The sequence below is a fragment of the Taeniopygia guttata genome, chromosome 5 (genome assembly GCF_048771995.1).
Source record: "Taeniopygia guttata chromosome 5, bTaeGut7.mat, whole genome shotgun sequence".
In the NCBI taxonomy this organism is placed as follows: Eukaryota; Metazoa; Chordata; class Aves; order Passeriformes; family Estrildidae; genus Taeniopygia; species Taeniopygia guttata.
Window position 1 is genome coordinate 26,320,983 of NC_133030.1, and position 14,946 is coordinate 26,335,928.

The 14,946-nt window shown below is 40.9% G+C and overlaps 1 protein-coding gene across 1 annotated transcript in view; it reads right to left on the bottom strand.

Annotated features, from left to right (window-relative positions):
- Positions 1–14,663, bottom strand: part of CSTPP1 (centriolar satellite-associated tubulin polyglutamylase complex regulator 1) — a 77,895-nt gene extending 63,232 nt beyond the window's left edge. The window contains exons 1-2 of the mRNA XM_012574023.5: positions 14,505–14,663; positions 5,580–5,682 (exon numbers count right to left, since the gene is read on the bottom strand). Of these exons, the coding sequence (XP_012429477.1) occupies positions 5,580–5,682; positions 14,505–14,550 (149 nt within the window). The 5' untranslated portion in view covers positions 14,551–14,663. The remainder of the gene's footprint in view (positions 1–5,579; positions 5,683–14,504) is intronic.
- Positions 14,664–14,946: the final 283 nt, after the last annotated feature.

The window sequence follows — 14,946 nt, forward strand, 5'->3', positions numbered from 1 at the left end:
AGACAAGTCAGTATATAAGTGCAGACATATCATGGATAACTACCCTGTGCTGACAATACGCTGATATCAAGTATTAACATTCATATGCTTTGGCAAATCCTGCAGATTCTTTTGTCACCAAAACATGAGAAATTTCTTACATGGAGTATTACCACATAGAGCATCAATGGTAAATGTTTTCTCTTAAGTTCTATTCTGTTATTGCTTTGCTACAATTCTTCCAAGATAATCCTGTTTACCAAAAAGATTTTTTTTACCTTTTTATCCCCTCTGTATTTCTTTGCAAAGGACACGTCTGAATATCCACTCATGTGTAGATTCTCAAGAAAAAGGTAAGAAAATACTACATTTTCTAATATATTGGCAACATGTGCAAACTACAGTGGGAATTAAGTATGTTATTGAGATTAATATATGCATTTTTTCCAGCTGTTTACTCAACAGCAGTTTTCCCAATCAGCATATTTGTCAGGTTAGGACTTGTTGTAATGTTTGTTACAGAGAAATGACTCTGGGAAAATAAGGAGTTCATAGATACTGGCTGTCATATCAAAATCCCAATGCTGTTTCTGCCATAAAGCTATTCTATTACAAAAACATTGGGTGACAGATATACAGGTTCCAGACAAAATTCACATAATTTAAATCATAAACAGGGTTATCCACAACCCCCAGTTCTTTGATAGCTCTCATACAAAACACACACCCCATGCACAGTGGGCAGGAGGTACTGAAATCCTATTTCTAAGGTGGGCTGGAGAAATTCAATTACAAGAAAGAGAATTTGCCCTTCTGACAATGCTTCTCTGTAGAGGTGAGACTGGAAGGCAACAAAGAGACTAACAGAAAGGCTTCGTGTCCATTAGCAACACTCTTAGTGGAGAAATATGCAATTACTGTAGGTTCCCCAGAAAGATTTATCAACAAATTCTGTCCTTTAAATCTGTGTAGTCGGTAGAGAGATGCTTTCAAAATGTTTTTTTCACAGCAACTTATTCACATTAGCTGCGAAACCTCCTCAGAGCTTCTGGCACAAGTGCTGTGTCTGAGTTCATATATTCACTCTCTTTCCACTGATTACTGAAGAGCAAAGGAGAGGCAGACAGCAGTCTTACGCAGTGCCCTAGGGGTCAAGGAATCCCAAGTAAAAGCCTGTCAGGAACCATCAAGCACATTATTTCAGCCGAGATTTTCAGCCCAAAGGGCTGCACAGCTAGGTCATTGACAGCAGCAGCTTGATACCGATCACATGGCTCAGTGCAGTCTTGCATGGAGTGGTATAATTTTATCTTTTTCTCTCCATAGCAGAAGAACATGTAGGAATCAGGACAGTATTTGAAGAATACAAGAAATGTTGTGGAGTTTTTTGCAATTGCTTAGATGATTATATCAGAGAGAATATCAACATTTTAGGTAATATCCTAAAAGTATTAATACCTTGCAAATACTACTGATTTGCCCAAAACACAATGAACTAACACTAAAAAACCCCAACAACCAATGCTCCTCCCCCAAACAGTTGTACTGAGAAATTCTAATGAATGGCTCCATCTCTCAGAAAGGGAATCTGGCACAACTTGTCAAAGCCCTAAGGACCTTCTCACTACTGTTTTTGCTGTTTGTACTGTAATTGTACAAAGCACAGAGTCGACATTCTACAATGCTAGGTGCTGTAAAGTACATGCAGTACAATATCATTTCTGTCTTGAAGAGCTCACACTATCCTTGCAAACAAGACAAAACAAGTTACTCTGAAAAGGGAAAAGATGCAGAGCAGATGACAGCAAGATGACGACGGTGATAAGGCCTACATACACAGATACAAAGAAAAAAGAAAATTGATGGCTCTAAGCTAGCTCTAAGAATCTCTCCTTTTCATAATCAGATAATTCAGCTTATTTCCAGTTGCCAATTAAGGTTGCCTTCAGTGAGTGGCTTAGTTCTCATGGGCATCCCATCTGTCTTGTTCCTGGCCCTTCCCCCCTGCCCTCCTCCCCCAAGGGTATTGAGACGTTTTTAAAGAGGAGGACATTGTTTACTGTACAGATTTATTTCTGTAATGTTGTACAGCAATAAAGGACTGAACAAGCCAAAAGTTCGTCTCATACCAAAGCCTGTATCTATTGCCAGAGAAAGCCAAAGGAGCGGTATCATATTTGTCCCTAAGGAAAGAGTTGAACAAATCATTCCAGCCAATCCAGACAGCAAGAGAAAATGAGGTACTTTCATTGCTAGAAGTTGATACTTCTCACCATGATAACATCTTCCTTCCCAAGGATCCCAAACTATATAGCACTGTCAGTCTTGTTACTAGGAACAAAGCAAATGTTCCTTTCTGTAAAACAGGGCTCTACACAGTGCTAAGCTGGTGTTTTGAATTGCCAGGCACACAACAGATCTAAGAGCAGTATCTGACCCTCAACCCTGTCACACACATCACAGATACCTTCTCAGATAAATACTGTTAAACTGTCACATAAGATCCAGCAGGGGCATTCAAGTTAGAGCCAGCAGAAACATTCTTTACAGGAAAAGGGGATCTCGGACATCAGTTTGCAGAGTCCAGTGGAAGCAGTGCTATATCTGCAAGCTAAAAGCAAGAGTTTTTTCTCAGTCATGCTCTGGCTAGCAATTGGTCAGGAGACATTTCACCAGAAACAACAGAAAGGAGAAGTGTTTTGCAATAAGAATATAGACTCAAAAAAAAAAAAAGTTCATCCCCTTGTCTCCAGTTCACTTGTGTTTGATTTATCAAACAAACTATTAAAGTTATGAAAAAAACAGTTTCCTAACCAAGGTAAGTTACAACTGGTTATTATTTCTGAGCTTTCCAAAGAGTCTTGAACAGAGCAGCACATCTACCTGCATGCTGGAAGAGAACGTTTCAAACAAAGGGTTAGACTATAAGAAAAGTAAAACATACTAGTAGGAAGTCTCTTCATAATTTTTTTTTCTGGTTCTTTAAGCTGAAATGAAAAAAAGACCAACAGACTCCTTTTAAGAGCCCAGAAATTATAAAGTGGGATGCTATGCACATTCCCTCTGCGTGATCAAATGCATTAGCATGAGGGCCCTATTTTTCTTTAGTATAGGAAAGATCAAGAAAACAGGATGATAAATAATGTATAGGGGGAACATGTTCCTTTAAGATATGTTGCCACAGACATCAGGCTGGAAGAAGCAAAGCAGCATTAGTGTGTAAGTACACAGAGGGTTTTCAAGAGTGTGCATTTCATGAAGATTCAAGAGCAGAGCTGAGATTTCTCAGGCTTGTAATGAACAAATACCAGTAGCATTTCAGCATATCTATAAAATCAAGATTAGTCCTAAGAGAGGCATAATTTTACTTGTTTAACTAAAAGATGTGGATTAATTGGCAGAGGGGTGATTGATCCCTGTTCCTGTAAGGGTCAGAAGTGAGCAAGATGAGGGAAGCCTCAAGGTACTCCCAAGATTGAAAGCAGATGTCCACATGACTGGGACAAATGAACATTGGAATAAAGAGGGAGAAAAAACTATCCTTGAAAACTAAAACCATTCTGGAAGGAAAACTGTACAGAGTAAGGTCAGTCCTCTGCAATCAGCAATCACAGTGCTAGATGGTGGCTAGCAGTGAAATACATACCCAATTCCATTTCTTAGAAATAACTGAAATATTCATTGCCAGCAAAACACTTACTGCTTGATCCATACAAAACTAAATAACTGCATAATTTTCAATTCTGAAATTTCACTCAGGTATGCTAAGTCCCAACAAAGTTTTCTTAATTACCAAAAAAAAAAAAAAAAGTTGGTGTAACTGGCTCAAAGACTCGAATTGACTTATGGTAAAGTGGGGCATTGCAATGCATGATAGAAATGCCATCAGGTTGCTCTTCAGCAGTGAAGAGAGGTCCATGGAACACCACTGTATTGAGAAGTGCGCCCTCTGAGAGGAGTTTGGAAAATATCTAACACCTGTCCTTGACAGACTAATTTCAATTTCTGAAAAGTTACAGAAGTCATTCTTGTACCCCATAAGCACTTTTAAAAAAAGTTACTTGTTTGGGCCGGCCTGCTAGCTGTCTAAGGGCTCAGTCTAAGGACCTGGGCTTGGTCTCTAATTTTAAGTCAGCATAAACAGGGAAAGGACAATTTAAAAAACTGGACATCCTAATACCAAGTCCCTTCATCTCAAATCACTGCAGAATAATTCAAAACATGCAGATTCCAATCCTCTCCTACAGAAAAACATGGATTATGGAAAACACTGGGACAGTGCCCACAAACCTTCTGGAATCTCACAAGTTATCTTTGAGTTTGAAGATGTTGAGACTGAAGATTAAGTTTATTTGCTTGGAAAAGAAGTGTAGCCTTCAAAGCACAGCTGGAATAAATGTTGTTAGTTGAGTGGATGAACAGAAATCTTTTGGGCAGTGAAGGCTCACTACTAAGCCCTGGGAGCCAGAACATGTGACATTTTCATAATAGGAAACTTCACATTCTACATCCATATTGTTTATCATTCATTCTCCACTTTAAATGAAGAATCCCACATTTGAAATCTTCACAACTCTCAAAATTACTAAGCCTGTCTGTGCTTTGGTATGAGGACACAGTTTTATCTGCTAAATTCCAGATATTTTATAAAAGAAAAAAATAAAAAAAGAGAACTACTAGTTCTATATTACAGAATGAATGAAAATAAATCTTTTTCCTATCTTTCATAAAATCAGAAACTGCACAAAGCACTTACTGTGAACAAGAAAACATTGTAAAAATCATATCTCTGAAAATAAATAGGAAAATTAGTGAAGTATATATGATCAGAAGTTTAGAAAAGGCACAGAAGGGTCAGTTTGAAATTAGATGTAAGCTGATCTGCAGAGATGCCTCAATAACAATTTCAGCAGGGTATTTCAAAGCCACCTTGCCTTCAACCCCAGTAAAGAAATCCTCTTGGTGGGTGGAGGTCATTGTAATCCTGCTCTTTATCTTTCTTAAGCTCTTGTTATCCAACTATTTGCTCAGCTGACTAATGTTGGTATTACTTTCTGTGGACAGAAAGCACATAGTTTTTCCCTCAAGAATTTTCTTGCAAATTACTAAGAAGAGATAGTGCTCATGTCCAGTATTTAAGGACTTAGGCAAGTTTTAAGAGAAGAGGCATCCTATTAAAGCATTCAACAGGACAACAATCACACAAGGAGACAAACAATTCGAATTCATACTCAGGAAAAGGAAGGATGAGTGCTGCTGAAACCAGCAGCAGTCTGTGAAACAGTTTGCTTCAGTATTTCTCAAGCAGCTTGATACTAACAGTCCTGACCAAGAGAAGCAGAATTTGGTTTTCCATGTTTTCAAAATCACTGTTCCCCAGAGTGACTCCTTCACACGAATGTTTGTAACAGAAGAGGTACTGAACTGTACAAAACCCATGGACATTTCCAAGACACGCTCAGGAAGCCCTTGACTAACCCAGTAAAATCCAGCATTCAGAACATAAGCAGCACATGTCCAGCTCCATTCTCCATGTATTCTGTCTGTTTCTAAAAGCTCCTCTCAGGCTGGCCCTATTGGCAGCATCCTCATGTACTTACTATTCAGTGAAGAACCTGGCAATGCCATACTGACTAATATCTTCTCTGCTCTCCAGCAGCTGGCTCACTGCATCCTCCATGTACGTGAGGACATGTTGCTGAGCTGCAAATAAAAAAGAGTAAGAGACAGAAGTTAGAATATATGGGGCCGTCCCAGAGCAAAACAAGCCCAGCTATGTGCCTTACACAAGACATCAAGCATCTGCTTCCTCAATTAGAGAGTGGAGGTTTCTTTCTCCCAGAAATGGATAGCAAAATTCATCACCTAAATTCTGCTTTCCTTCCTGGCTACACAGAGTTAGTCATTAACAGCACTGACTCTTTTTTAGAATCCCCTGAGATTTTGGTATTGAAGGAAGGTAAGGAGTTGTGAGGCAGTTTCACTGGAAAATGCTTACTCCAGAGGAGTTCCTGATCTCTGTTCTGAGCCATCTTTCCTACAAAGATTGTCAATGCTGTTTTGATGGGGCTGTTGCAGAGCTTTAGGTGTTCTTTACTCTTCCCTCTATACCAAAGCCAAGTAGCTTTAAGGTTGTTTTCCTGAAGGTACAAATAAAAGTACATCTGTTTCCAAGCAAGCATCAGTGAATGTGGCAGGTGGGGAACAGGTCTGAATGCCAAGAGCGATTTATATTGCTCAACAATAATTACCTAGGCCAAACACAGGAGAATTTCAGAAATGGCAGATCTGCCAATACCTCACCACAGAATGACACTCACTTATAAGACTCCTGCGTAAAGACAGTTAGGTGCAACACAAACTGTTCTGCTGCTTCTACAGGGGGCAGACTGTACAAAACAAGCATTTGCCAGGGAGGAAGCAGCACAGATTTACCACTGAGCCCCTTTGATGTTTTTGGCTAGAAACCAAGTTGGAGCAACAAAGAGCCGAGTCTGAGGTGATGTGCCAGCAAGAAAGCAGTAGACTTTCCAAATCTACAAGTTCAACAATCACAAGACAAGTTACAACGAACCCAGGAAAATCATTCCTAACCTGGAAAGCACACAAACCCTGTTCCCAAACCACACACCTCCATCCTAAACACGTATCCTACTGTACCTTTGCAAGTAGTGTCGTGTCCTAAAAAGAGCAGGAGAAAACCCTTAGGGAATATAGGAAAGGCAAGGACTGTTCTTTCTCCTTGCCAATCTGCTCCAGACTTGGCAGAATCACCCCCTCACCAGCAACTGGCCAACCTCAGACCCACATCAATATTCTCCAAACCATTTTAATTTGTGTTTAATATCCTGGTAAGCATAAAGCCTGTGCCACTTGATACACAGCATGGAAGGCACTTTCATCTTAGTGTGGGGCAGGTGGACTTCAAGAGAGACCCGGAAATTATTATTCCCAGTGGATACAGTGATTAAAAGTATGCATGAATATTGATTGCTATCAGGGGATTTCTCTGCTTAGAACACTTTTCAGGACAATAGTAAAATTGGTTAAGCACACCCTGGAAAATACCTTGCAGATGATAGCAAAATGGTGAGCCAAAGGTTTAAAGATATTATCTGGCACTAAAAGATATAGGGCGTAGCTTTATTTAATTATTTTAATGCAAAGGAATAAATTTAATTTATGTGAGTGATTAAAGAAAAATAGCTCTGCGCACCTGTGTCCCCTGAGGGAAGAATGAGTCCATGCAGCTCAGTCATAGGCTCAAGATAGCAACAACTGGGTAACTTTACTTCAGCCCATCCTTCCTCCCTCCTCCTGAAGCAGCCCATCTCACACTCAGCAATCATCTTCCAAGGCCCCTCCTGAGGTGTCAGCAGTACCAGACTATGCCAGGAAATGGTACTAGCAGACAGACTTCCACTCATGTCAGCCTGCAATAAACTGCAAAACCATTCTCAACACTTTGTGGGGAAGTATACACTCCTGTCATAGGATAGTCCCTATCAATGAACCATACTTCTCCTTAGAGTCATAACCCTCCCCTAAAAGCCTTTGGGAATAGACATCATGGTCCCACAGTGCTACACAGCACAATGTGGCTGACCTCTATAATAAATACCTTTGAACTGCTCCTGGAGAATAAATCAACTTTCAACATAGAATTTTAGACATTGCAAAATGTACATAAAATATATAGGTCAGTATCGAATACAATTGTTTGTAAAAGGGTATTTCTCTTAAGCTTTTAGTTGCATACCGTAAGGATACTGGCAAAGAGCCTCTATACCCCTTTCCCAGAAGAGTGAGTAGAGGTGTGGGGAAGGGAAGAAAACTGTGAGCAGAGAAATTAAAAGAAAATAGCACTTTAAATCTCCTTGCAAAGTCTCCCTCCTTGCCCCTTTGGCTGCTGTGCTCTTTTCCAGGTAGCATAGTTCCCACTGCCAAACCAAATTCCAGCTCTGGCTTCCTGTTCACTGACTGCCCAGTTCCATGGAACGATGCAAGTAATATGTTTTATAACCGAACTAATGCTACACTATACAGGAAAGTCATAGAACAAAATGTAATTTGCAGACAGGTTTTAGCAGGCCAGAGAGGCAAAATAAAGTGCCAGGAGTCTGGTTATAGCAAAAGAGTAGTTCCTTAATTTATACAAATGGTACTTTCCATAACAAACACTGGAACCATACCGGAACATTAACTGTTTATGCAAGCATAGTCAAAAATCTGTGGAGTTCTAGGCAAAATAAATGAGATGATTCATACATTTTAATAGTTTCTGAAAATTCAGGGATAACGATGTACTGGTTGCTCATATTTTGAGGCCCTCTTTGCAATAACAAGGCAGCAAGTCCAAATCAGAATGCAAAGCCCAAATACCCACTGTGCTATTACAGCTTTCTGTCTCTACTAATTTTCTTCCTGACAGAACTCTAGTATACTGCAGTTTCTATGCAGGAGGTGTCACATCAGGATATCATCCTCGGCATTTGTTTCAGGCTTACTGTAACAGAAGTCCCCTACTCATACAGAACTTTCCTATGTGACCCATATTCTGTATATATAACAAAAATTCTCAATTCTGAAATCCCAGGCAACTACCCCGAACAGGAAGCCAGTGTGCCTGCCACACTCATTTGGTAAGTGCCACACTCTTTGCTGTCAGATTTAAAAACAGTTGGCTTTCACAAAGGAATCTGACAAAGTAAGCTCACAGAGGATTTTTCAGGCAGCCCATAACCTGATGTTAAGTAAATACCTTTGCATAGAATATCTTATCATTAAACCACTAGCAGTGATGTTATACTTGAAGCCTCAGTCCAATCAGTAGCAGAATGTACAGCTCCTCCAAAGCTGCCCTCTGCAGCACTTAAGAGAACAGCCTGTCATACTCACATGCTCAAACCCCACCATCACATACATGCCCAATGTTTAAAATGAATTTTGGAATGAATGCACTTTTGGCTCAGAACCAAATTCAGGGACGAGCAGAGGCTGTTCAATTCAAGCATGGCCAGACCAAGTCATAGAAATCTTCAGCTTATAATTACAAGGCATAATGAGGATTACATCCACAATCTCTATAGATTTCTCTACAACAGATTAGACAATCACAACTAATTACATTTAGCCATAACCACACCAAATAATTTTGCATATGTATTTAAATAGTAAAAATAGTCTTTTTATAAGCTACCAAATTACTTGTTTCAATCTTCTGATGAGAACAAACAATCCACTACCTCGTAGGTTTGATTATACATGTCATAAGAACAAGCATTGATACTTGAAAAGTCTTGAAGGAAAACTTAATGCAAATAATCTCACTGCACAAAACTGAATATATGCACTGATATTCTCAGACCCAGAAATTCAGGAGGAAGGAAGGAAATAGATGTCACTTTTAAGTCATGATACCGTGTATATGTAATGGTTTTATTATCCAAGTGGTTATATGATTGCTTAACTCTTCAGGAGTCATGACTTCTTCTGAAACAGGAGCTGTCTATCAACACAATTTGTTCTGTATGCACACAAGGTTTTTTTTTTTTTGTTTTTTTTTTAATTGGGGTCATTCCTGGCATAACTGAATATGCTGAAAAATCAGGAGTGGGAATTGCTGGATAAGACCAGCTTTTCTTACTTATTTGCCTCCTCCTCAGCTGAAGTGCTGAAAATACACACTACTTGATGCAATTAACGTTATGATTCATTTCAGTTATCAGAAGCTCGAGAGCATAACAAGCTTTAATGGATCTGGAGTATTTCTGGCATTTTTAATCTTGGAGAACATATACTCTGAGAGCATAAGGTAATAGCTAAATACACTTTCAGCATTTGTTCTAAACTGGAGCTTAACTAAGGACTACCTTATTACACACGTTGGAAAGATACATCCATAGCAACATAAAATCAATTTCATGTAAACATTACCAAAACAATAATGACGCAAGAGAGAAATAGTAAGGACATAAACTGCAACAACAAAATCACATCAACTCTGGAAATTTTTCCAGCATTAATGGTTTTTCAGGATGCTCATTATAATCTTTTCAGATATCATTAAGGACTTAATCTCTTCAGATGTTGCTAAGAAATGGCCTAGGAAAGAGAAGTAAGTGAATAAAACAATTAACCTAAATGCTACATCTCTGTACTGTCATAGTTCCTTCCAACTTTGCATAGCTTCACAGTGAAATTTCCTATTAATACTCAAAAGCAAAATGTTTTTTGAAGGACAGAACATATAAGTACAAGTAGACCTTGTCACAGCAGAGGTATCCCACAACTCGAGATGAGCTGTTACCAGGAGCATGTGCCAAGGGGTCACACACTCTAACTATAGCACATTTCATACATTCGAATTTTCAAAACCACTTTCAACAAAAAATTTAAGAAACATTTCCATTTATAATTTAGTCTGGACCATAGCTGAGAATTTGGTTCAAACAATGAGCATAATACTGCACACAAACTGACTTAACAGTGCAAGTCCTTCCAGCAGACTGCTTCCTGCAAGGTGTCATACAGCTGCTATAAATGAGCCCCTCACTGAAGCAAATCATTGAGCTATCTTTTGTTTTTTGTTTGGTTGGGGTTTTTGGAGACTTTTGTTTAAATCTAAAATGATTAATCATGGAAGAAATTGCCATCCCAGTTTGCTATAAGGCATTAAGTAGCCTAATGGTTCCCTACCTATTCATGCTCAGAGGGACATATGCAAAGGACTGTGCTCTCCAGTTCTGGAACTCTACCTAATTCAGGATCAGATTTCACCTGTACCTTTCAAGTTAAGGTGGAAATCCTGTAGTGCAACAGCAGTATGGTGGTGAAACCTCCATCTTCTGGACAAAGTACTAGGCTGAGCCTAAAGTCATCCAAATTTAACTAATATTTCTATAAGCAACCTCTTACACATTATATTCAATCTACATTACAGTTCTCCTATCCGTACAACAGAGCAAGAAATACAATTTTTAAAAAGGCATTCTCTGCTCTTTTTCTAGACCATGAGATCTTTCAGTCACAGTGCTACACAGAAGTTCACCAAAGCTCTATACTAAGAGGAGAATCAGTGTCAGCTGAGATGTCTGGACAACAATGTAGCCTATGTGTTGATTATGTTGTTAAAAGAAATTTGTACTTGCACTTTTCAGATCAACATTTCTTAAGACTGTTCAGAAGAAGAGTAAGACTTAGGCTTCAGCAAATACTCCACACAACTGAAGTTCTCTGTTGGGAACTACTCAGTTTTGTAAAAGAATGTATACTCTTTACAACCATTAAACCCGAGACCTTTTATGAGAGAGATGAGGAAACACAACTGTGTTTCTGGCATTTAACAGGCCCATGCTTCACTGATAAGGCACTTCCCTAGCACAGTATTTGCATTCTTACATGCCTTATATTGGCAAAGAAGGACAAGAAACAACATCCTGGAGCTGCGTAGTAGAAGGCAGGAGAATACATGGAAAATAGAAGCTTGAAAATTTGCAGTACTCTACTGCTTTTTCTCCGTAACAGGAAATGGGAGCAGGGAAGTAATACAATATGAAGCTTCAGAGACAGCTGCATGAGCAGAACAATACCCTAAGTGCTCCACTGCCTGTTATAAATAACTGAGCAATCACCAGTTATTAAACCATAAGGAGGAAGCCAAGAAAAAGTGTCTCAAATATGCCTCATTTTGCCTACTGTAGGACCAGTCTCATCCATCAAATGAGAAACAGATTATCATCACTATACCCAAACAATAAATGCTGTTTATTCAGTGAAAATACCGTTTATAATGTCATGCTTGTAACATCATCATCTTCACTGTAGCATTTCTGCCAACTCTGCAGACCTCATCTCCACTCCTATTCCCTAAATAATGGTTATTTCTCTTCTTCTACTTACTGTCTCATTGTGGCATGAGACATGTTGCCCTGATTTTCATATTCCAGGAACTTTGGCATAAGAAAGCTTTGCAATTATTTTTCATCTAAAGTGAATACTTAATTCTCTCCCTGTTCATGTCTATTTTAACTCAAAACTTCTATTATTTCCCTCTTAGCATTCTAGCTGGCTGTAGAAGAATTATCTCAAATAGAGCAGGGGCTGAGGGGTGTGCGGAATAACACAGCAAGTAGCACATTATGTTATTCTGGCTGCTCAATTTACGTGTTGGCCTGGTTTTGATAACGAGAAAGAGACAAGAGGAAGAAGGGTTTGGGTGAGTTACCCATTCCAGCTCAGAAATGGCAGGGTCATCTGGTCTGTGAGAGTCAGTACCTTAAGTGGCAAGCTAAGGCAAAGCAACTTCAGAATGAATTTACAGAAAGTGAAATTTATCACAGCTTCTTACAACTCCACTTCAGACAACTGTATTAACAAGACCCTGAGGTGTGCAGTAGAACAATCCAAATAATGGTGGTTTTACAATGCCAATGTTGAAAACAGAAATGCAACTCATAAAAACATGTGGGGAGGTGTGTTTGTTTGGGGTGGGAGGAGGGGGAGTTGGGGGTTGTTTTGGTTTGGTTTTTAACCATTTTCCTACTGCTAACACACACTAAATTCTTTAGGATCTGTGAGCAGTTTGGCAAGTTACAAAGTCTCATGAAGGCAAAAACACTGCTTTTGGTAACATTTATAGCTAATAAGAATATGTTTCCCCCTCTAATAGGCGACAGAAACTACAATCTAAACCCAAGATATACTAAGTAATGAACAGAAAATACTCTTATAGAAGTTATTCTTCACCCAAATATGGTCACATGTCTTTTCCTAACCCCAATGTCAGAATAATTTAGAAAGCTGTACAAAATGAAAAGGGAATTCCAAATCAGCATGTGGAACAGAGATAAAAGGAGGCTTATTTAAGTGACTAGTAAAGCTGCTTGCACCTAACAATCTTGTACATCTAAGAAATCTCTCTTGTACATCTCATGTCTTACCTTCAGATGTGCAACAGAAAACTGGCTTGTTTTCACACTTTAAGTATTTTTAGTCTGCTTCCTAGATTGGTTTGAGTGATTCAATCCTTATTGACAAGTTTCACACAATTAAAAGTGCCTATGTAATTAAAAACAATTACAAGAACCTGAAACCAAGCTGGTTCATTAAGGAAAATATATTTTGCAGTTTTCAACCTAGAGCCACTCTGGAAAAGTTATGAACTACTCTATTAGCATGTAGGTTAAAAATGCTGAAGTAGTGTGACAGAACAGCACAAACCCAAAGGGTGTGTGTCTAGTGTGTCTACATGGCACTATGATGCTGTTCTCAAACACCCAAAGCTCCACCACTGAAATCAGCAATAACAACTTCAGCAAGGTGAGTCCCATGAGTCACCCTGAATAGAGCAGCAAATAAACCTATTTCTGCCTTGAACTTCCTCAACACAGAACAGCATTGCAGTTATGCAGATATGCACAAAACACCCTAACAGCAGCCTAGCAGCTACAGCACAGTGAGATTCTACTCTAAGATGACTTAGATCACTCCTTTGCTTAAATGGTTAAACAAAAGTCTTCTAGTCTAGTACCCACTGCAAGACAGGTTTCCCATTTACAGCACTGTTTCTGTACTCTTGTTCCATTTTGACTTACAGAAATGGCAAAATCATGATCGAACAAGCAGCACAAAACAATCCAATCCATTTCTGACCTCCCTTGTACAAGAAAACCACAGAAAATTATGTATACCTTCATAAGAGTTATCGAACAGTCTCTTGAACCTAGGAAGTAATGGCTGCAGAGTTTCTCTTCACAAACACTCTCTTGAACACAATCCAAATGCTTACTACTCGTAATTCATCTCCTTTCCAGCAATTAAATGAAGTCATATTGACTTTATTCCATCCTAATTACTTTTATTTGACACATTAACATCAAATCACTTTGCTCCTTAGTTTCCTAGAACATCAAGCGGTTACAGGCAGCTTAAAAAGGATGTAGTCTTCAAAGGAGTAGCTGCTTCACAGGTTAAAAGATTTTCATTTTACGTAGGGAAACATTATCGACGCTACCTTATTTCAGAACAAAAGCTAACATTCGAACCAGCTCGCAACGTATCAGCATCACTCCTTCCCATTGTTGGGAAACGAGCATAAACTAAGGATGCTCACATCGATCTGTGAGCAAAACAGGTGAAAATGGGTAAAGTCTATCACAGAGAGGCTGGACACCGCTCACATCGCCAAAGCGGACAGCGGAGGAAGGAGGCGGCAGCTCAGCTCCGGCTGGCCGCTCTCGAGCACCTCTGGGCACCGGAGGGATGCTCCCTGTGCCCGGAGGGCTCTGCAGCCCTCCCACAACCCCGCTCGGTTACGGTCCGGTGCTACCCGCCCCAGCCAAGGCGGACACGGAGCCGCTGCGAGCCCCCTCAACCCGGCCCAGCCCGGGGCCGCTCGCCGCCGTCCCCGGAAAGGCCGGGCCGCAGCCACCCCGGCCCGCCGAGCCCTCCCCAAGCCGGGCCGCAGCACGGCGGGGAGAGAGAACCCTCGGGAAGCCTCCGCGCCCCGCCGCGCCGCTCCTCACCCAGGTACTCGGCGCCGGGCAGCGAGAGCCGCTCGGGGCTCAGCATCCTCCTCCCGCCGCTCCTTCCCGGCTTCCGCCCGTTTCCAAGGCGCCCGACGCTCCCGGCGCGGCTCGCGCGTTCGTCCCGGCTGGGAACACGCCCCTCGCCGCCACAGTTCCGCCCCACAGCCGCCGGCAGCCCCCTGGCCCGGGCCCTCAGGGGCGGCGAGGCCGGGAGAGAGCCCGGGGGAGGGGAGGGACGGTGCCTGGGGCCGGCCACAGCGCCCTGAGCGGGGGCTGCGCGGGGGCCTCGGTGCGCCAAGCCCCGGGCAGCTGCTCCGGGGCCGAGGGACGCCTCAGAGAGGGAGAGCGAGTGAGCAGAGCCGAAGAGCCCAAATTGCAAAAGGAGAGGCAGGTGTAGGGTCATTCTGATTAGATTCAAGTTGTCTCATTTAGACAAGCT